The sequence below is a fragment of the Rhinolophus hipposideros genome, assembly GCF_964194185.1.
Source record: "Rhinolophus hipposideros genome assembly, chromosome: 9".
Classification (NCBI taxonomy): domain Eukaryota; kingdom Metazoa; phylum Chordata; class Mammalia; order Chiroptera; family Rhinolophidae; genus Rhinolophus; species Rhinolophus hipposideros.
In genome coordinates this window covers 30548018-30572129 of record NC_138055.1, presented here as the reverse complement: position 1 = coordinate 30572129, position 24112 = coordinate 30548018, and the positions used below count along the sequence as shown (strand labels likewise).

At 33.5% G+C, this 24112-nt stretch overlaps 1 protein-coding gene across 7 annotated transcripts in view; it reads left to right on the top strand.

Moving 5' to 3' along the window:
• The window catches only part of LMO3 (LIM domain only 3), a 55065-nt gene extending 35274 nt beyond the window's left edge, over positions 1-19791 (top strand). For all 7 annotated transcript variants that reach the window (XM_081058852.1, XM_081058851.1, XM_081058849.1 and 4 more), the window contains 2 exons: positions 9116-9241; positions 16829-19791. In XM_081058852.1, coding sequence (XP_080914978.1) covers positions 9116-9241; positions 16829-16934 — 232 coding nt within the window. In that variant the 3' untranslated portion in view covers positions 16935-19791. The remainder of the gene's footprint in view (positions 1-9115; positions 9242-16828) is intronic.
• Positions 19792-24112: the final 4321 nt, after the last annotated feature.

Sequence of the window (24112 nt, the reverse complement as noted above, 5' to 3'; positions counted from 1 at the left end):
TCAAGTAACTTAAGTATAATTTTTTTCTTTCATAAAATGTATATGGATAGGAAAACACATAATAAAAGCATAGAGGAGTATTTTGAGAATTGTAACTGCTAATAATTAGACTGGGACACAGGAATATATATGCAGGATTGTCCTGGGCAAACTGGAACATATGTGTACCTTCATTACAGATAGTTAACCCACATAGGATTTTTTTTAAATGATAGCTTTGAGAGTGCTTTCTGATAAGAATTTAATAACAATTGTCCATTACAGTCCTAAAGAAGTAAATGGTGTCAGATGTTAAATTTGCTTTGCAGAAAATAATTTTATACTTTTTAAAAAGAAAACAAGTAAGATATATTCCATGAATCTTTGATGATTGTATTAATGGAATTTGGAGCCAGGGTATACTTCGTTGCCTCCATAACAAAATAACTTAAGTTAAAAACAAAAATGAATATCTGTGATAATATTTTCTGCATCTCTTTTCTTTGGTAAATTTAACTTATAAAAATAAACTACAGGATGTCCCAAATCCGGCTATTTACCTTAAAATAACATTGTAATTAGGTTGTTTCTTCAAAGAAGTAAGATAAAAGATTTAAATAAATTTTGCAACTAAACTGTAGATAATAGGTCCTTATATAGGTTGTCACTATTCTCCTACAAAATTCTTTTTCTTGAAAGTTATACTAATTAATCCTAGAAGAAATGTTTGTCTGAAATTTTACTGCTTAAAGAATAAGTAAATGTCTTACCTATTTTAGGTAAATGATTTGTTTACTTTTTTAAATAAATAATCATCAAGCAATTACTATCACTAACTCATAATCTCTTGATATAAAAAATACACTTTACATCAGAACAAATGAGTTTTGCATTGCAGTTTTGATCACACTGTAATCATTAAGTCAGTGTTTCCCAGTGGAGTTTTAGTGAGGCTCAGTTAGTGCTGAATGAATGAGTGAGTGGTACCTGGAAATATGGTGAAATTGACATGTGAAATTATTAAGTAGTTTATTTGAAAAAGATCAAAGAAAAGGTCTTTCCCGTGATTAATTCTCAAAAAACTGTTTACAAAATGACCTTCATCACCTTCCTGTAAATGCTTTTTTCCTCCTCTTTATTTTTCTTTTCTGTTGAAACATTTCAGTAGTTCAAGTTTATTAGTTATGAGATGTGTAAAAATAATATTTTCAAATAAGATACCTTTACACTTACTTTCTTGTTCATTTTTATATATAGTCTATACAAAGAAAAGTGTGAAAGCGAAAGATAAAAGAAAAGGTAATTATGGGCCTCTAAGAATCTATAAAGATATCAAAAGACTTAAATGTGAGTTTTAGAAAAATATTACTTAGTTAAAAATTTCCACCTTCACAGACTTGTAAAATTTTAAGTAGACAAAGCTTTTTGAAATTCATGATAGAACAGATCATCACTTTTTAAAAATCTTGAAAGCTTTTATTATAAAACTATAATATGTATAGCATATTCCAATTAGCATTTAATGTACTGTGGCTAAAACCAGTGTCTAATTTATTTTGATCTACCAACTGCCTCAGTTATATAAAGGAAGAGATATATAGTAATTAAATTGCCCACAATATCTGTAAAAATAATCCTAGGTTTTTGTGCTCATATAATTGTGACTGACTTGTCCTCCCTTTTTTAAAAAGCAACTTAAAATCAGAGCAGGGATATTATAGTGATTAGATGAACTATCTACTTTTATTATTTAAAAAATCTATTTCTCATTTTAGTTTGTATATGTTATCCTTTGTTCTACTGTTTCTTGGGTTTTTTTTTTTATCTCTTATTATTCTGGATGGTTCTGTAACTATCTGTAAAAATCTGCTCTTTTAAATCTCAACAGTAAATAACAAACTTGACACATTTCTTTTGTTCTAACTGCAAAAGATTCTTTTCAGGACTAAGACTTTATGATTCTATGAAATGTTGGTACAGCTGCCATATTTGCCCAGAATTATTATCCTCCTCAAATGTTGAAGAAAAATATTCAATTTTACTTTTCCCTGAATCACTTCTCCCAGTAGGTTGCAGTGGTGATCATTGTAGTAACACCTGCTCATAATGCTTTGGAAAATGAGTCTGAGGAGAAATTGACCATTATTTGTTTAAAGTGAAAGTATAATATTTAAACACTATTTGCAACTTTTAACTGAGACGGATGTAGAGAGAGAGATGATGATTCTAAGTAAATCGCCCTCTCTGTCAGGTCAGCAACCCAGAGATTTTTGTCCAGTGCAACCCCTTCTTGCTCCATTTCTACAGGGTAAAATAGAGAAGTATACTAGTGAGAAAAGGACCAGATTTGAATATGGAGGGTTAGCTTATCATGCTTTCTCTGATATTAAATAATGGTATAAGTGCCCATATGTAGACATGGGGTATTTCCTGTTCTTCATCGAAGAGCTAGGAGAGGGGCCAGGTAACCCAAATGTCAGCTCATTTTTCTTTACATATTACTCTATTGCTTCCTTCATGGAGCAGAAAATCGTTAAATTTAGAAATGAGTTAACACTGAGTAAGTCTAAAACTGAAAAAAATAGGTGGGACATTTTTCATCTATTTCAGATTATGGGTACACCAAAATGATTCACACCATTAACATACATACTTTTAAGTTTTAAGTTAGAATAAAGTATCTCTGGCCTTTACTTTATTCTATCTGTGGGCATAGAGCACTGGAAGAGAGCTTTCTAGGATGAATTTCAATTAGAAAATTCTAGATCTCCATTTGTTTAACTGTTATAATCCTGGTATATCCAGGGGTACAAGGAAAACTGAGGCTATAGACTAGCACTGTCCAACAGAAATAAAATGTGATCCACATATTGATTTTATTTTCTCTAGTAGCCCCATTAAAAGGAAAGTTTTTTTAAAGATCAAATTAATTTTAAAAACCATATTTTCTTTCACCAGATGGATTCAAAAGGTTATCATTTCAATACGTAATCAATATTTGAAAATGATGCATGAAATATTTTACTTTCAGTGCTAAGCTTTGAAGCCTAGTGTGTATGTGACAATTAGAACGTACCTTGATACAGACTAGCTCCATGGCAAGTGGTCAACAACCACGTATGGCTAGTGATTGCCATATTGGTCAGCACAGCTGCAGGCAGTGAGTGGAAGGGTCGTTAGCTTCGCTTATGAGTTGATTAGACGTGAGGAAAGAACCAGTTCTGTGGTAAAACTGGAAGGTCTATACTCACAGTATGAGTTTTGTTTTGTCTTCCTAGACAATCTCAAGTCTAAAGCAACATATTTTGAATCACAGCCCCCCCAAATTGGAGTCGATTCTGTGATTGTTTAGGGCAGGGATTCCTAACCAAACATTCATGGAACTTGACGTAGTTCGTGTGATATGATAGGTTACTTAAGTCAAATACAGTTTGGGTAGGCAATCAAGTCTATCTAATGGTTTCTTAGTCTTTCCTTTGCCTAAAACGCGAGACCCAGAGAGATGAATGACAATGGCTTCCACCAAAATCTTTCTTCACTTTTAGCATTCCTTTTGAGTTTTGTATTGTTCCCAGTGTAGTACTGAGTATAGATCTCAAGAATTCCCAAAACCAAAAAGTTAATTCATCTCCCTCCCTATACAGTGCTGACGTTTTAACTATAATTTTATTATCCCCCACCATCTTGTTGTTTAATACAGTTGCATCATGAGCTGATACTGAGTAAATTCAACTGGTCGTTGGCAGATGCTTAGGAATTAGCCCTCTACATAGGGTATGACCACTCAGTCACCTGCTGCCTAGGGCTAGCTATTCTGTCTGATTCAAGGAAGAGTGGAGTGTTCCCTGGGCATGGGAGAGGGACTCATTCCGAGGATACTCTTAGAATACTACTACACCAAATATGTAGCCTCAGTCATCCAGGCCAGAATCACCCTTCTAGTCTATTTAGCCTTTACACACACACACACACACACACACACACACACACACTAAACTTTAGTTTTAGGAAATGACTTATGTTTCTGTTTGCATAATCTATACGTGTTAATAAAAAATATACCAAGGCTGAACTTAGTAAGCTGAATTGGAGTTAATTTCATAGAATAAAAGTACTTAATCATGAAAGAAATAATCTCTAAGTTTCATTTAAACAGAAGATGTATCTAGTCTCTTTAAAACATAAAACATGGTCAACTTTTTCAGCTTGTTTAAGCTTAACTTTAGAAAAATTCAAAATCATCCTTGTGTACAAATGCCTACTAACATCTGTATCAAGCCTAACTGTGTAATCATTGGAAACAGTTCAAACTAATGTTAAACATTTTTTTTTATCTTTTATTTTGTGCATTTTCAAATGTTTAGTGTTCCCTTTCTCTCTTCTTTAACTCCTGCAATATTTTCATCTTTGTGACAGTGGAGCGCATGCTAAGACCCAACAGGAGAGAGAACAATAGGTTCACCTCTCTTCAGTCTTGTAATGGGTGAGCTTTTTATGTTTAAAACAAAAGAATTGAATGTTTAAAGTATTTTCATTTTCTGTCAGTACATTGGTTAGTTTTAAAAAGTGAAATAGAAAAGGAGATGAGAAGTATATTTGTATTAGACAAAAAAGCAATTGCCCTTCTCAATCTGTGAATATCCTTCTCTCAGCATATTCAATATAACTTCACCATCCAGCAGCCAAAAGCTGAAGATCTTTTCAATTGATTACAATTTCATCTCCTTAGAAAACCAAACTTTCTTTTCTCTGTTCATCTCTAGTTATTCTGAAGAGTTTCCCCCCACCATAGGAGGATGACTAACCTGTCTTATTCGCAATATTTTCAAAAATATTACTGTTAAATTCATATGTTTTCAAGTTGGTAAATGAGAATTGCCTGAAAACTAGAAGAAAATATTTGCTCTTTGTTGAGAATTAAGGTTTATCGCAGTGATATTTATTTATGCAGTTTTCCCCAGATAATAAATTAATTTGAGTCAACTACTTTGAGTCAAATGCTTTCCATTGGCTTAGGGGGGTTTGATTTAGTGACTTGAGCCACTGACCTGGTAAAAAATCTATGCAACCATCTGGTGCTGTGAAATAAAAGACACTAATACAATGAACACTCATTCCTCCCCGCATCCTTGTCTGTCGTAAACCATATTCATTGTTGCTATGTTAAATGATTATATGTCTTGAGTTTTTCTCTGCCCCCACCCCCAAGAACTTTAGTAATGGATATATACTAACCATACAGAATTCACCTGAGTTATGACTATGTTGCAAAAGCTGTTGAACATTTAGTAAAAATGCAAATTTTTCTGGGTACCTTTTAAAAAATGTATATTGTCTTAGTTCTTGCTGTGCCACACATACACAGAAATTATTAAATATCTCTCAGTTCAAGCTCACCTCAGTGTAGGAAGTGTTATACAACATACAAGGAGGCTGAGTTCTAACCCATAAGTTGTCTGTCTGGTGTTTATCTTTGTGTCTGTGTTTAGATTGTTAATACCAGGTAGTAACAGCAAAAATGCAATGGGAAAGAGACAGAAACCTTCTTTGGAATCCCTGCAAATAGTAATATGCTCTGATATTGTGTAAATGATAGTTGTCACTTTTTATATTGTAGGTCTACTTTTGGTAGTGTGTCAGAGACAAGGTAAAGGTCATATTGCTTAAAGCCTATTATGAGCATAAATGGTAGGGAACAATGTAGCTCATAAATTCGCAAATTAACCCCTGCTGTGCTTTAATAATCTGTAAGACATCTTAAAATGAGCAAAATGGATCAATAACCTCATTTTTTTTTCTTACCATAAATTTATGAGCTGGTATTCTATGATTAATTTAGGTCAAGCTTTCAAAGTGATTCCTTTTTTAAATAAAACTTTGCTTATCTCAATGTACTCCTTACTAAATACACTTAGGCTCTCCTTTTTTGTGAAGATGAGATTGTATAAATCCTATAAACAAGAGGTGACAGAGATCTCAGCTTAAACAGGAAAGAGGATCAGTGTTAACACCCTTGTAAATGAGTCTAAGAGTGAGGAGTGAGGAGGGGAGGAAGAGGTTACAAGAATTTCAAGGATTATGAATAGTCTAAATGAATTAGATAATTAAAAGACTCCTTGAATACTTCCTAGACATATCTGCAAAAATCTTACAAATGAGAACTATGCATGCCTTAAGCTTAATTGATATACATCAAGATTATTTTTGCCTGAGAGTCCAGATGTCATTTTTGAAAAGCAAAGGATCACATTATATATTTTGAAAACCCCCTCTTGTAAAATAGGACTTTGTTTCCTTTCCCAGAGAATCTTGCGTTTGTCCGACTGAGAAAAAAGAGACTGTTAATGTGGCTATAGAATGATCTCTTGATCCTTGGACCAAACTGAGGAAAAAGTCTAACAAATGCATCGTTTTGCAGTAAATTAGATCAGATTTCCGCATCTCCGCACTCAGTCTGTGAGCTGACAGTTCAGTAAAATGTTCCCTTGTAAGGTTCGCCCTCTTAGGAAAAGGGGCAATAATTCATCATTAGGATTTCAGAGTCCAGGTGTAGATGGAAACTGATGGAGCCTCCAGCGAGGCAGGGAGAGTGCGTGGAAGAAGAAAATTTTATCTGAAGCCTAATTCCCTGGTTACAGCAGAGAATAATTAAGATAATATTGCTTCAAGAGTCCTTTAATGATTAAAAATCACATATACAGAATCCATAAATTGGAGGGCAACAAATTGGAAGGCTATAACGTCAGAGAACTGTTTTGTGCACATTGTAGTGGAAAGTACACTAGTGGCAGCACGCTGTACGGGCAGCCACCAGAGACCGGGACCATTCCAAGGACTTTGTTTAGATGCAACAAATCATTTGTCTGTTATTAACCCAGAGCTTGTAATTATGCAGATTGCCATAGATTTTCCTGGGCCTGGAAGTGAGATTGAGGGTTGTTCACAGTATAGCAGGCAGCTCAGGGCTGGCCATGCATTACTGAACTTGCCACATTTATCATGTTGACTGATGGCAGCAGAAGCAGGTCTCAGGTCCCAGTGGTTAATGTAGTGGGTAATTAACTGTCATTTGCCTAGTAATAGGCTGATGATCAATGGTTTGTGTGGAAACAAATTCTAATCAGGTAGCTGATAAATGCTCAGCTAGCGAGAGCAATTGAAATTGGGGGAAACTATGTCCAGAATTTCAAAATGGCATTGTGTGTGTATGTTTATTAGGTATAAGCAAACTGAGTAGTTCTTAAAAACTGCTTTCTCTCATACTAATCTCATTTTCTATCCAACAGTGCATCTATATCCATGGAATCAAGAACTTTTAAGATTCCCTTATTTCTCACACACACACAATAATAATAATAATACCGAAAGAACAGAAGAAACAAATGGTACATGTAAGCGATGTGACTCCCAAATAGATCACATGAAGTACACTGAAAAGTAAATGTGAAATGTTTGAATGAACAAAAAAATTCTGCTGACAAAAGAATGGGATGAAAGCTTTAGTTTATGATCGTTTCATTTTTAATGATGCCAGTAGGAGATGAGAGATGTTAACATTGTCAGTGAGATTCTTTTTAAAGAAAAATTATTTCCCAAAATAGGGATTGTAAACTGAGAGCACAAAGGTTGTTAGAGTTATAGTTCTTAAAATAAGCATATCAAAATGCTTTTAAAAATTCTTTCAGGAAAATAAGTGTCTAAAAATTTTTAATGTAGACTTTCTGAATATAAACCTTGCTTACTTTTTATCGAGTGCACAGATTATGCTGAGAAACTGTTGAAAAGCATTTATAGTTTCTACCCTCAAGGTGCTTAAGTTCTTCAAGAGACAATCTAACAAAAACATAAGCATAAACATTTATTATGAGTTTTGCCACACACTTAGAAACCATTCTCACAACTCCATCCAACAATTGTCATTAACCTGGTAAGAGGAAATAGTTATAAACTTGAAAATAAATATGCATGCCTTAAGCAAAGACCTATCTTTGGAGTATATAGAAAGTAATAAGAGAAACTTCAGCACATTTGTGCGTAATCCTTAAATTCAATAAAATGGAAGGCTAAGATTTTTTAAAAGTACATTTTTATAACTAAAATGAGTTTTCTCCATAGCACCTTTGAATTCATTACTTTAGAACTGCTTTTAATTTGGTCTTTCCCATGAGAGCCATTATATTTTTCTCCTGTCAGCCTGATGCTGGAGAAAAAAGCAAACAGGCAGATGTGGTGTTTTTCATCTAGTTTGCTTCCTAGTTAAAAAGTGCACTAACTCCTATGCACAGAATATTATTTGTAATAACTCTTCACCACCATTAACAACTTTAAAGAAACTCAGTTTAAATATTGCCAGTGCAAATGGATAAAATATTTTATTTCCTCCCATTATGAAACTGTGGAGACATTTTATGTTGTACTCTATTTTAGGCCATTACAATAACTATTTACAGGAATCTACAGCAAATAGGATTTTTTAAAAAGTACCCTTTTCCCAGACAATTCCAGTGGTTCTTAACAGTATATTATGTTTCCACTCCTGATCTAGCTCTATATAGTTTATTGCCTCATTTACTTTAATGTGCTACCTGAATAACATAATCATAGCTATAACTATGGTATAGGGCCATAAGGTACATGTGCCTTTAATGTTTTTTGACTATTGAAATGGCTTGTTCATAAATGTTCTTTTAATAATAACGGCAAACCTTTTAGTAACTAGATGTCAAAAAAACAGTGAGTCATTCAAATGGGTGTTTTTTTTTTTCCCAACTAAAATGTTTAATATGTGGCAGTAAGAGCGACTCACGGTGTTTTATAAATTTACTGCATATTCTAACAAGCCCAAGATTTTTGCTAGGAATTCACCCCTGTTGACTTCTGTTTGTGTAAGCTTCCCAGTGTATCTGTTGTCTTTTCCTTTTCTTCTCAAACAAGACGTGATTCTCATCAAGAAAGGTCAACTGAGTCGATATCACCGAAGAATGTTTATATATACCTCTAGGATAAAACTCACTTGAGTATAGCATGGGGCATTGTATAGTAATAGCTTTACAAAGTGTATTCGTGTCTTCTCTGGTCACCATCTCAGATTTCCCGGTAAGATTTTGAAAAGACAAAAAAATGTTTCTCATCATAGGCTCTTCGGTGTGACGGGGAACTGCGCTGCCTGCAGTAAGCTCATCCCTGCCTTTGAGATGGTGATGCGTGCCAAGGACAATGTGTACCACTTGGACTGCTTTGCCTGTCAGCTTTGTAACCAGAGGTATGCACGCAGCTTTCCTTTTGGCTTCTCAAAAACGGCAAAAGTCTCTTTGCTGGCTCTTTATTTAATAGGTGGGAATTATATTCGTACACTTTACTTAAAACAATTTAACCTCAGCATTTTTTATTTTCTGCAAACGTTCATTCGGTACCAGAAACAAACCACTGAGCAGGGTCTTAAAGCTACACTTCTATTTGGAAGACATGCATCCAATCACAGAATGTAATAAGAAATGAAAACATGTCTATAAACGTGGAGGCTTCTTAGTATTCATTCTTTTCTCCGTTGTTTTTCTGTCTTTTAAAAGGCAGGTTTAACGTATCTTTATTTTTTTGCACTACTTCTGTGCTCAACCAAATTTGCCCTGCGGCAAATATACAGAAATTTGTAGCAGACAGTGCGTATTCATCTTATTTTTCATATGTATGGTTGCCCTAGCTCTTGATTTCTTACCTTGAATTTTAACTTTGTTTTATATGTACTTTTAAAGTTGCTTCAAGTTTCTTGGAGGCTGGATATAGCTAATAAACCGTTACCAGCAGTAAAGAGGTAGCATTGGAGAATGGAAAAAGTATTGTATAGGGAAGCTAAAAACCTAAATCTAGTCTAGACTTTGCCCCAACAATATTAGCTCTCTGGATCTCCGTTCTCATTTATAATATAAGGGAGCTGGATTAGTCAATCTCAGAGAATGCTTTCATCTCAAAGTATTGTGACTTCATCCTATTTTTTCCTTATTGAAAGTTATAACTTTTATTTCCAGTGGGAAACATGCACTACTGAGGCCTGTTTTATGTGACAAATGCAGAGGATATTAGAATATTAAAAAGTACCTATCATTAAAAGCACAACATTTCAAAAATTAGTATACTTGATGGATTTTAATGAAAATAAATCCCGTGTGAGTGTGAAAACACCTGGATGTATTATATAATCAGTTAATATTAGTTGTGTCAAGTTCTCAGTTATTGTAATTTGCTCTGTTTTACTGTTCAATGCGGCATCTTCTTATGAGGCCCTGTAGAGTAGTAGAAAGAATATGATGTTTACAGTGAGAACTGGATTCAGATTCCAGCCGAATCACAGATTAGCTGGGTTACTTCACCTCTGTAATTTTTGTTTCCACACTCTTCAAATAAAGACACGAATGCCTATCTTGCAGATTTTGAAAATTAAATGAAATAAGTTATATTAAGTATCAGGAACATAATGGGTTCTCAAAAAGGAGTTCTTTTACCTTGATATTTATGATTTACTTTTACAAAATCATATTTCACTAACTTGGTTTTTGCACAAGATGTATATCTCAATAATGTCTGCTGCTGAATGTAGATATTCAGAATGTGGCTCATATAACTTGCAATATATAATTTACTCGGGAAATAGTTCAAGAAGTCATCTCACATCATCTTGAGTCTTCACAACAAATGCTTGAAATCAACGTAGTTTAATTCAGTCTGTGGTGACATTTAACCAAACATAAATTGCCAAATGCACGTGTTGTTTATTGTAAGGATAGGGATAAACAAATATCAATATCTACATATCCGTATAGACACATTGATATGCATGTGTCCATATATACGTATACATTTTAAAAGTGTATACATTTAAAAAGTAATACATTTAAAATGTCTGTTTACTTGTCACATTGATCCACTATAGCATCCACTAACAATACAGTTATCTTTATGCAATAATAACATTTACTGCTTTTCTACTTATAAGAGGTTATATATTCATAGTAGAAAATTGAGAAAACACAAAGGGATAAAGAATAACATCGCCTCATGTCTCACTATTCTCTCACAATTCTAAAAGAAAATATTTTAACATTCTGGTGTGTAGCCAGCCATACACGTTTTCATACATATATGACAAATGATACCTACCATGTTTCCCCAAAAATAAGACCTAGCCAGACAATCAGCTCTAATGCGTCTTTTGGAGCAAAAATTAATATAAGACCCGGTATTATATTATATTATATTATATTATATTATATTATATTATATTACCTGGGTCTTATATTAATTTTTGCTCCAAAAGATGTATTAGAGCTGATTGTCTGGCTAGATCTTATTTTCCGGGAAACACGGTAGTATATACATTATATTATATCCACATTTAAGCAGCTTAAAGGAGAATAATAGGGAAGAATCCTAATATTTGATATTTGGACTTCTTTATTTAATGTAGTGTGCCATTTTACCTGCCTTTAAAAATTATTTTAAGATACTTTAAGTTTTCTTATGTTTAGTTTTATGGATAGAGCTTCATATATGAAATCATCAATGTGTAGGTTGTTTCTTCCAAGTTTTTGTATTATCAGTATAATAAGGACTTTATAAACAAACAAATACTGAAACTGGTCAGGATCAATTCACAGGAGCAAAAATTAATTATACAATGTATATAACAGTTTAAAGTCTTATATATTGCAGAATGCTCTCCAGAAAAGTTTTACTGATCATTCTCACACCAGAAATGTAAAAACTATGCATTCCCTCACATTCACTCTAACACTGGGACTTATTTAAAAACAAATCACCTTACGGGATGAAAGATGGTATCTCATTATAATTTTTAATTAGCATTCATTTGTTTACTATTGGCCCTTTGCTATTTTTTCTTTCAGGGAACTGCCTGTTTATGTCCTTTGTCCATTCTTCTAGTAGGACAGGCTTACCTATTTTATTCATGTTCTACACAGAAAATTAAAACATCATTCAAGTGCTAAACCCAGCCTAAACTCTATTATGATGCAAAGTAATTGTAGGTTGTTAATGCTATTTACAAATCGTATATCACTTTTATTTCACCATTGAAATAAAAAGTTGCACTCACAATTAACTCCATTTCCTCAGTAGAACCCAGTCAAGTAAGACAAACACTCCTAAATTTTGACTCTGAAACTGTTCACACTCTTCTTGCTGCAACATACTATTCTAGTATCATTATTAAAAGACCTAATATATTTCTGTGTTCGCTCCATTTATTACATGCCATAATGGGACTGCATATCTTTAGTGCTGGTTATGCACAATTAGCACTTAGTTATTGTCTTGTCACTTCAGCCCCTACAAGACAAACTTCTTTAATGCAAGAAGTCAGCTAATCTTCATCAGCCAAGCAAAGCAGACAAATTTTGTTACTCGATACAGAAGGTTTTCAATTTAGGAGATTCTGCTTTTACTTTGACATTTTCTTGGGAAGTCCTCTCTAATAAAGCCATATGCCACAAGAGCCTATGCTTTCAGTAGCCAAATAATTGTCATAGTATTGCACCTTTTCAAGTGAAACACAAGATGAATAGGTAATTTATAGGCACTTTCCCTTAAGCAAACTTTATTGACATCTGAAATTGTGATATTATACATGCTTATGAATTTTATTTAGCAGTCATTTCATCTTAACTTTTAAATCAAAATATCATTAATATCAGTATTTCTGAATGTTTAAAAAAAATAGTAGCAATAATCACCTTCAGGAATGGTCCCTTGTAATACTCTCTGCCCTTTTTAGAGCGGTATGGCTGAAAATGTGAGCCCTGAATTAAAAATCAAAGTTTCTTTATTTTGAAAGGAAATCAGAGGAAGGTTATTTGAAGTATCTTGTATAATAACTTGAATCTCCTTCAGAATTGGAAAATTCTGTGTAATAGGTTAATTTCTTAAAGGTGAATAAGCCCCTCTCCCTTAGAAAAGTCGATAAAACCAAACAATGGTTTATAAGTAAAAGAAAAGACATGCTTCTTTGTAGTAAAGTTGCCTTAAATATGTAGACTGGTAGAACGTTCCATTTTCTTTTATTAAAGAATAAAAGCATTGTGGGAACAGAGGGGATACAATCTAGTTTTTTGTTTTTTTTTTCTTAGAGACAGGACATAAAATCCTCACAGGCACGTGTAGTCGATGCTAAATAGATCCCTACCGAGGCAGGAGAGGTAGGTCCGTGGAAGTCTTAGGGAAGCATCACAGGCTTGATGTCTTGCGTTTAAAAAAAAGAACTTTCTAGGACTTTTGGGGATAAAGGAAGTTTGTCTGGTGGGGAGGAGGGGAGATGAGGAAGCCAGAAAAAGTGAGGAAAAGGCTCCCCAGACAGATGGAGCAGCATGTACGACAGGGAGGTGTGACAGCATCTATTATGTTCAGGAAATAGAAAGTCTCTCAGTGTGCCCAGAGATTCGATGGGGAGTTTGGTAGGGATATGGAAGCATGAGGAATGGAGAGAGGAACAGGAAATGAAATTGTAAAGGTAGGAAGTCAGTGGTTGGAAATCATAATGAATGCAAATTTAAATTTACTGCATTTAAAATACCTTTGCTATTTAAAGCTGTTTGATTCTGGAATAAATCTATCTTAACCAATACTTACTGACAACTGACAACTACCTCAATGGGTAGTACAAATTATGGTGATATTCCAAAGGTTTCAAAAGAAATATAACTCATGGTCATTTACCACAGCACTGCTGCCCAGATTGGGAAACCTGTTGCAGATTCATGAGAAAATTTGAAATACAAAGTCAATGATACACTAATAATCATGCGCTTTGGGAAAGATCAGAATGAGTTGATGTGGGCAGGGAACACTGGTGGAAGGAATGTAAACTAAAGAATTTTAGAATTTGAATAGATGGGAAAAAGGGGGGGGGGATAATATATTGCACATATAACTTGAAACAAACTTGAAACAACCTTGAATGCCATGGTTAAGAGCAGATTATTCTTCACCCATGCTCTGTTTCATCTTGAACTTTAAATTGAAATGCACACAAAATATACTTTATCCAGTTGACAATATAATAGCAACAAAATATTTATGTAGGAATGTTTCAGATGAATTCCACTTATATTACCAACATCTCAATGAATGGAGGGCAGACTTTTTTTTTAAGTAATGAAAAGGAATAATAGTAATACAAAAAAACCTGTATAACTTTGTAGCCTCAGACTTTACTGACTCCAGGTAAAAGCATGGGTCTTGAATCCAAAGAGACCTGGCAGTTTTCTTTCCTATACCCCATACCTTCTGACTGTAAAACCTTGAGCAGATTTTTTTTTTAATTCTGGGAGGAAGCCTTAGGTTTTTCATCTGAAAAAGGCAGTGATAATATCTATGTTCTAAATTGAATAGAAGTAGTAGTGTGATCATATATGTACATGCTTAGTGTTAGCCCATGCTAGGTACTTTCTAAAAGGTGGCTACTTTAATTACCTACCATCCAAACAATAAGGTAAGGCTTTACATACTTCATTTCTACTCCTTACCACAAACTTACAAAGGTGATTGATATGACAAATAAGAAAAACTGAAGTTTCATCTTACTGTCATCAGTGTAAAGTTGATATTTGAACATTATTTGTTGCAATGTGCCTCTCGACCTTTCATAAGTTATTATTTTAACATCCCTACAATCCAGCAATGTATCTTACCCAAAGAGAACTATTAATAACTCAGAGAAAGTATTAAATGTACCTTATATTTTGCACTGGGTAGGTGAAAGCAGTAGGGCTCAGACCTAGATCCTCAGGCTCTTGGTTCAGTGTTTTTCTCACTATAATTATCCTGAATTTATTAATCTACAAATAAAAATTATCTAAATTATAAGGCCTCTGAAGGTGAGAATAACATGCCATGGCATGACAAAAAGAAAACATGTTTTTATTTGATATCAAATAGAATTTTGGGGATTATTAAAAAATTATGTTGAAAAATTAAAGTAAAATTTTACACAATATAGAGTTGAAAGTATTTCCAGTTTAGCTGATTTGGGAGGAAAAAAAGATTTTTGAATCTTTTTAAGAAATATCAGCTGGAACACAACAGTGTTTTATTGAACATATTTACTTTTGATGTGAAATTTTATTATTAGCTTTTTAGTTCCATTTTAATAGTAATATAAATTGAAAATTTTGAACAGTAATTAAATATATTCTACCTGCTATTTTATATAACCTCACAGAAGATGAGTGTCTAATTTGGCTATTATGTCTGTCCAACAAAAGAAATATTTCCTTTTATTCAGCATATCTTCGTATCAAGATTATCTGTAAAAACTGGTTTATTCAAACACCACTTTTTAAGCACAATATTTAAAGTTTATAGTTTGCAACCAATAAAAAGAAGATGTACTTAAAGTCTAAACTTGAATGTTCATTGTATCCAATAGCCTTGACCACAAATTACTCTAGGATTTCAAGATCGGCACATAGTCTGTACTTTCAATCAACATCATCAGCAGGCAGTAATCTTGAGGAAGAAAAGTAAATTCCACAAATAAACAGACCAATCTTCTTTAAGAGGAAAGCTAATTCTTTTCAATCTACTTTTTTTTATTACACTATTTCCCCCTCTATCTACTTAGCTAGAATAAGGATAAATTTCCAAAGCTACCCAGTTGGAAAATAAATACGTTCACTGTTTGTCTAGCATTCCAATCTTTGCAAATGTAAATCAGTCCAACTGCTCCTCATTTAAACTTTCAACTTCACAAAACATTAAAGAGTGGCTTTCACTAAGCAATTTAATCTGTCCACTAAGATTTCTGCTTGAACATCATGCGAAATTGACTATCTGATAAAGAGAGACCACTATCAAAGGTCGGTGAGGTCAACTTGTATAATTACGAGTAGTTTTACTGGGTCAACTCTACCAGACACTGCTGTTTGAAGGTTAAATTGTTACAATTAAAAATATATACAGATCTCCCCAGAGTTACTTTATTGTTAAATGTACCGGAAACAGCACAAGCATTTATTTCTGACCTTAATTGTGTCCAAAGTGTCACCACTGGAAAATTATATAAAAAGAGCACCTATTAAAACCATTACAGTCTTGCACGTTTAACAATGTTTTACGGAATAAAATAATAATTAGCTACTGGAAACTAGTTTCTTTATCACATTGATATTAGGAAGTTTGTTCAGGTTTTATTCCCTTTGGTTTCACTAGAAGTGCTCTAAGAAATGACATTTACTACTTTACAGTTGCTGAAATTGCCACAAACAAAGGAATACGGCCCAGCATCAGAGTCTGGTGCTAAAATAAATTTCATTTCAGAACGATCTCTTCCAAATTACTAGAATTTAATCACAATTTTAATAACAGAATAAAAGGAGGCTTTAAATGGGAAGCCTTAAAATGGGCTATTTTCTAATCGTTTGATTCATTTAATGCCTTTTCCTTTTTTTTATAAAGGGGATAAATGGCCAATGATGAAATCTTCCATAATCACTGCAGTGAAATATTATTATCATTCTTTCTTATTTTAATGAGTGTATATATAGATCAGTTCTTTTTTTCTTTCCAATGTGGTAGAAAAAAAAATCACCTTTGCTGCCCTACGTGTTTTTCTCGATGTTCCTATGATTTTTACATATAAAAGTAGAATTTCAAATCTTGTGTGCACTGTTTCATTAAATGACCGAAATGGTTTAGTGTTGACAATAATGATAACTTTGTAAGCCAAGCTTTCAAATTCAGGGAATTACCATGTGAAATCATTATTAGGAAAAGAAATCTTCAAATCTATGGGTCCGAGTGAAATGGTCTTAACACATTTTATCTTTAAAAATATTTTCAGGTTTTGTGTTGGAGACAAATTTTTCCTAAAGAATAACATGATCCTTTGCCAGACGGACTACGAGGAAGGTTTAATGAAAGAAGGTTATGCACCCCAGGTTCGCTGATCTATCAACATCGCCCCATTAAGAATACAAAGCACTACATTCTTTTATCTTTTTTGCTCCACATGTATATAAGAATTGACACAGGAACCTACTGAATAGCGTAGATATAGGAAAGCAGGATGGTTATATGGAATAAAAGGCGGACTGCATCTGTATGTAGTGAAATTGCCCCAGTTCAGAGTTGAATGTTTATTATTACAGAAAAAAGTAATGTACATATTGCTGGATTTTTTTGCTTGCTATTCGTTTTTGTGTCACTTGGCATGAGATGTTTATTTTGGACTATTGTATATAATGTATTGTAATATTTGAAGCACAAATGTAATACAGTTTTATTGTGTTACCATTTGTGTTCTGTTTGCTTCTTTGTATTGTTGCATTTAGTACAATCAGTGTTTAAACTTACTGTATATTTATGCTTTCTGTATCTACCAGCTATTTTAAATGAGCTGTAACTTTCTAGTAAAAAACTGAAGAGCAAATCTCACTAATGATACACATATAGATAAAGCAAGTCTATCAACATTAAAAATACTAAAAAATAAAGACACACACAAAGCATTTTAGCAACATCTACTATTATTGCCACTATGATTTAGAGTCTATCAGTGTTCTCATTATAACCCCCTATTTTCAGGGGGTTAAGATCAGCTTTAAAAAAATGCATAAAAATTTCATCTTAAAGCACTTTCATTTTATACCAACGTGAAAAGTGCCATTTTTAGAATAACTTTAAAGCTTAACAGTTATCCTTTTAATATCCTTTGTTTGTGTGTGTGTGTGTGTGTGTGTATGTGTGTGTGTGTATGTGTGTGTGTGCTCTCTACCTATATAATGGCTTTGTTTTTATTGTTTATTTTTTTCAGCCATTCACCCCTTATGTGAACTAGTGCCTTTGGGTATCATGTAAGTTTTTTCCAAAGGATTACTTTAAAAAGTGTTACCACAATTATGAGATAATTTTAAAATGATAAATTAAATTTCTTATATAAATTCTGCCCAGATCTCTCCATAAGAGCTAAGGGTTTAATAACTATGGCTTGATAAATTTCTGGCACTAAAAGGATTTGAGTATGAATCTACTGAAACCATACTAATGCACATTGAAGCTATGATATTTGAGTAGTGAGGTTACTTTTGATCAGAGCAACATAGTGCTCATAGAATCTTCTAGAAGAAACAAAGGGATTGATAAAAAGCTGAGAACTGGTGATTATATATTTTTCTGTATTTACCTGCCACTTATTTTAATGTTTAAAACTGAACACTTTCAAAGTTTGACGTGTCTTACTCTATTGCTTTCTTTAAGTAATTACCCACTCAGAATACATCCCACTTAGGCTGAACTTTGTCATTCCATTTTTTTCAAGGTGAAATATTCTCTTACCTACATGATAGCTGATAAAGAAGAAAATTCTCTGACATAAATTATGGAGACTGATTATTTAAATTACAATTTAAGAAATTAAAATGAGTCAATAATCCCCTTTTCTGGGTTGCTCACATTTTGCTTCTGTTCCTTGCAATAGAACTACTTTTCAACAGATCTAATTCCGTATAGGCACAATGAAGCACATTTTTACTAGAGCAAATTTAGTGCTGTGGTTTTTCTTTTCTTTTTTCTTGATCACTTGTACAGGAAACAATATTTCCCAGTATTTGCATACATATTTTGTCCTGTCAATATATATGCATTGCAGATAAATATTAAATGTGGTACCTAAATTCTTGGTTTGGGGCCAAAATATTAAGCTGCAAATAATGCTGGTGTGAATTTGAGTTGTTTTAAAACAAAGCTTTATTATGGACATGCATGTGAATCTGCATATTGCCTCTCATTTCTAAGAAAATGATTCTGTGAAAAGTGAATGATACGTATTTTTACAAATGCTTCATGGTTAAGAGTGTTCAAGTCATGTGTCCCCCAAATTTGAGATACACTGAAAAAAGAATTTCAAAAATAGCTATTTAGGGCCCATAAGATAACTAGTATTTTAGCCTGAGAGCCTTACATTGATTTCATGGAAAGACTTGCATAGCCAAAACCAAAACCCAAACCAAAACAAAACAAATGGGGCAGAGTGGGGGGGAGATAGTGAGAAGTGGTTTTCATAACACTGTTGCCCTGCTATCCCCCTTAAGAGTTGCTTGAGATTCATGTGGATGTATAATTTTAATTGTCAGTATCTTTTTCAAATGATCTTCTAAAGGTTTAAATGGTTTTTGCATATGTTAAGATCAATATGTCAAAATACCTGTAAACTGGGAACAAAATGTTCAACTGTTCAATTGTTCTTGCCACCCAAAGACTAAACAACGTTTTTACTGCCTTTTCTTTGCTTAATACTTCAAGAATTATTATGCTTTTCCTACAAACAAAATTACCCAGATTAAAGATTAAGGCCTTAATCTCTTTAGATTATCTTTAATCTCTATGGAAATTGTGAAACAAAACCGAAAAAGGCCATTTTATAGTTAATTGCCCATAAATTGTAGCATTTTTGACCTGAAGTACTAAGCTGTCTTGACTATTCAAAGTCCCTGAATTGTTGTCAACTTTCCTCTTTGTGTTGTGCAGCCCTGATGTCACTTAGCTTGTTAACTGATGCCTCCAGTAGGACACCTCCAATGGATCTTTGATTTCTCAAGCAGGGAGAGCTCCTTTCCTAACATGCATCTCATATAGGCTGCCTCTGATGAAGGACCAGGCACCTCCAGTCCACCAGAATGCTGGCTGAGTTTAAAAGCTGACCTGTGTTTGTAATTTCACTTTCATCTTGCTTAATAAATATCTGCTGGATTCTTTCATTCATTTTTTATATTTGGATTTATGTTTTTAATAAAAGGGGTATTACACTATTTGATTGCTCTTAATTGGCAAAATCTAAGATGATATCTAGAACACATACCTTAAGTTCATAAAAAAGGAATAAACTATGTAAGGACATTTACTTCCAAAAGGTAAATCATAAGCATAGAAAAAGTACCTCTCAAATGCTTTCTCCAAAGGTTATACTTAGGATCTATGAGCTAGGCAGTTTACTGCTATTTACGTCTGTGGGGAAAATAAAACTGTCAAAAATGAAGGTGGCAATTACTGTGTATAATTTTGCACGTATATACAAATTTTAAGTGATCTTTCTGAAAGCAACTGTGTTGTCAGACTAAATTTCAAGTTTCCTCTTTTCTGTATAATGAATGAAAACAAAAAAACTCAACTAACTCCTACACGTAGAAGGAAGACACGGTGTGCCTTACCTGAAACAGGGTGTTGAAAATTATATCTGTAGTAAAACATACTGTACACAAGTGGTTTCCTTTTAACTATCACTTTAGGCAAACCAACCACTGAATAGTCACTTAAATAATTTCATAGAAATGATACAGGCCAAACATGCTTAATGTTCACTTCAGTAAGTTGCAAAAACAATCTGCATGTTTACTGTAATAGGCCATTAGCACTGACTACAGTCTTAGCAAAAGCCATTTGATTATGCTTTTCCTTAAAAACACAAGTGTAGATATTTCTTAAATATGATTTTCATGCAATTTAAGTTCATCAAAAGCAAAGTTTTAAAATAGTCATGATTTCAACTGACATTTATTAAAAACCTACTGTGTGACAGGCCTTCCCCTGAGCACTCCGCCTCCTGTTAGACAGACTTGGGATACTTCAGACATCACATGACTTTTAGGTGTCTTTGCACTGGTTTGTACTCATCTCAAACCTACTAATAATGAGCACACAAAGCAAATACAATCTTCTACCTATTCAGCATGTCATTGGTATGAAAGCCCCAGAAAATATCTCAAGTAATCAATGTGTTCAGAGAATTATCGCACACAAATTACTCATTAACTCAATAGCCCATAGTATAAAAGAGCAACAATTAATTAATGAGTCACCCTCAGATCACAATAGAGCTCTGTTGAAACAGCGGTTATAAATGGAGCTGCCTTTCTTCATTGTGTGCAATTGGCCCATTATTTGTCTGAAACCAGTGTCATATTTAATACATGCCTGTAAGTGATTGTGTGATTAGTATCATAAATGAAGAATTCAGAAAGCTGACTGCATATAAGACCTTAAAAATGGTCAAAAAATAAAGAGAACTCATGTTTCTACTATAGCTTCACTTAAAGTTAAGCTGTTAGAAGGGTATTAGCTATCTAAATGGTACACTTCTACATTTAAATCAAGATGTAAGACGTCCGTGTTGAACATTATAAGGATTAGCTGCTAAAACACTTAAAAGTAAATTTTACAGTACTTTAGAATACATATAATTTAATTTCAGTAACTTTTCACAAAGACTAAAAAGGCATGATCAGTTTTGCAATCATTTTTTTATCCCAAAAGGACAGTTTTGCTTTCAGTGGGCCTGGTTGGGGAGGGAGTGGGGGGATTGACAGCAATAGGGGAAGAGATTAAAAGAAATACCAAATACTACATGCAAAGTCACCAAGTAGTTTCCCAACTATCTTGCTAAATGGCATTCCAATAAGCTTATGGGATAATTATAAGAATTCCCTTAGGTAAGTCAGAAACATCTGTTGTTAACACATAGCAGGTGTTAACAATTATACATACTGAAATTTTTAAAAATGTTTTTAATTAAAAGAATTCTTGTTTTTTGAAAAATATGTTAAATTCAAAGATACTCCTGTTTCGAGCGTACAGATCACGTAATACACAAAAGTGTAAAGCCCAAATCATCTTGGCTCAACTAGGTTTTGTGTTTGGTTCAGATCATTGCAATCAAATGTGAATTAGAATTCACTGCACTTTTCACACAATTGGTATTCTGGGCTGAGGAGCTGAATACTCATGAAATTGGTATAGCAGAGCTGATTACAGAATATTTTGGCTTGACTAGCAAGGTGGTAGCCATTAACTATACCAAATTTAATGGATACAGTACAAAGAAAAATGGGAACAAGAGACATTCAGCTAACAGACGATCCAAATCTTTTTTAACCCTGCAGAAGACTCTAAATTACCTAAAATAAAACATTCCATTTGTAACATATAACATCATATGACCCATCTTCAATAGCTTTTAATAATAGCTAACATTTACTGAATGCTTACCATATATATCAGGAAGTTTTCCATGACCATGTAATTTTCACCACACCTTTGTAAAGTACATACTATTACCCCTGGCGTCCAGTTTTTAAATAAAAGCACAGAGAAGTGACTTAAGTTTCCCTTGGTCATATAGCTAGTAAATAGTGGACCTGAGATTTAAACATAGGCTTTCTGGGTCAAGGGCTTAGCCCTGTTATAGGGTTGTCATTAGTATTATTATTGTTATTATTATTATTCATATCACTATTATTATTTTCTCAATGAAAACTTGAAGTTATGTGTGCTTCAGCAAAATTCCAAATATTTTAATCTCATCTTTAAAGCTAAAAATCGGGAATGAGAGTGATCATAATTTCCTAGATGCAATATATTTAGGAGCTCTTTCTTTCATCCATACCATGAGGGTATTTATTTGAGCCTGCAAAGCCAGAATACCAAGAATAGGGGATCCCTGGTAAGGATTGCAATATCAGAAACAAGAGATGATGAGCAATGACTTGAGTGTCACTCCAAATAGAAAGCTGCAGTTTTGTGAATCAGGATGAACAGCTGTGGTGAGGTGAGGCTAGGTTAGTCTCAGAAATCAAGATAATAAAATCAATGTGTTACCTGTCTTTGATATTTTATAACCTACTCCCATAAGATGATACAAAAGCAAACTTACAGTCAGAATAGCCATCTGTATCAAGCTATGTGCTCACTGGTCTAAAATACATGAGTTATATAGAATGCTGGGTCCAGGTCAGCTGCCAAATAGCTAAGGAACTCTTTAGTCTCAAAATTACAATAACAAACCAGGTTGACGCAATAAGGACAAAAGCCGTTATCCTTAACATAGACCGGTGCAAAATTCAATCAATTACGTTTTCATATTACCATAAAAAATCTCCACGACATTCTTCCTTCCCCCTCCTCAACTGCTTGCTGCCATCACCACAGCTGCTTACATACACTGGGTGGTATTTTGAACCTGAATCATTCCAGATTAAGTGGTCCTAATGGGAACTTCCACCACACAAGTGTCTTCCAGTATCTTCAATATATAACTAATACTAACTGAAGAGTGTAGCGCTATGATGATCACTAAGGAACATGGTCCAATTGAGTTGTATAAATAACGTGTTGGTCCCCAACCTAGAAGACAGTTAAAGCCTCCCAAAATTTTAGTTGTATAATAGCGTAGGTTAATTACAGCATGACTTGCTAAAATATCCCTAGCAGCATCTAGTTTTTCACAGCCCAAGTTTGGCGGAGCTGCTAGGTTATCTGAAAGTTAACTTGGACCTATAGTCTCTGTACTTTTTTTAGAGTGTCCTCAATTTAGTGTGAATAGGAGCAGATGCTAGGAGAAGACACAGTACCACATCTGAGACAGTTGTTGGTACATGAGAAGAAAATGTGGGAGAAAAATAAAATATGGGGGGAAAATTTACCTGGAAAGAACCAGGTAACTGTGAAAAAAAATCGTCGAGCACTCTCCATGTATGGAGCACAATACCAGACATTTTAAACTTTTTTCTACTTGAAAGATTTTGGTGCATAAAATATAATGTTCACTGCTATTTTTGTTATTGTTGTTTAATGCCCAATTTATTAACATACAACTCTAACAAATGCAATTTCTCTAAATATTTGTACACCATTTAAACAGCTAATAAACCAAAACTTGTAAATTTAATAAATCAGATCTAACCATTTAAACTTCGATTAGAAACTTAGTCAAATTTTTCTAAATATTTCAATAAAATCCCATCTATTAAGTTTCAGATACTTTAAAACCAGACAGAAATTTTCACAATGTTTAAACTCATCTAGAAAGAAATCTGCAACAAAAACTATTAATATCAATTAATATATATACATTTGTTTTCTATCTTTCAAATGTTACGTTAACAATTAAGTAATTCCCTTTAAAAATTAGAAAATATTGTTCCATTAGCAGAGGTTTCAGGATCTTTGTTGTTGACTATGTGAGCCTTGGTTGGGGCATGAGAATGAGCTACTCTGTCCAAAATGATTCAAACTTGAGTCAGGGCGCATAAAGTTGGCCAATAATTTAATAACCATGATTTTTTTTTTTGTTACA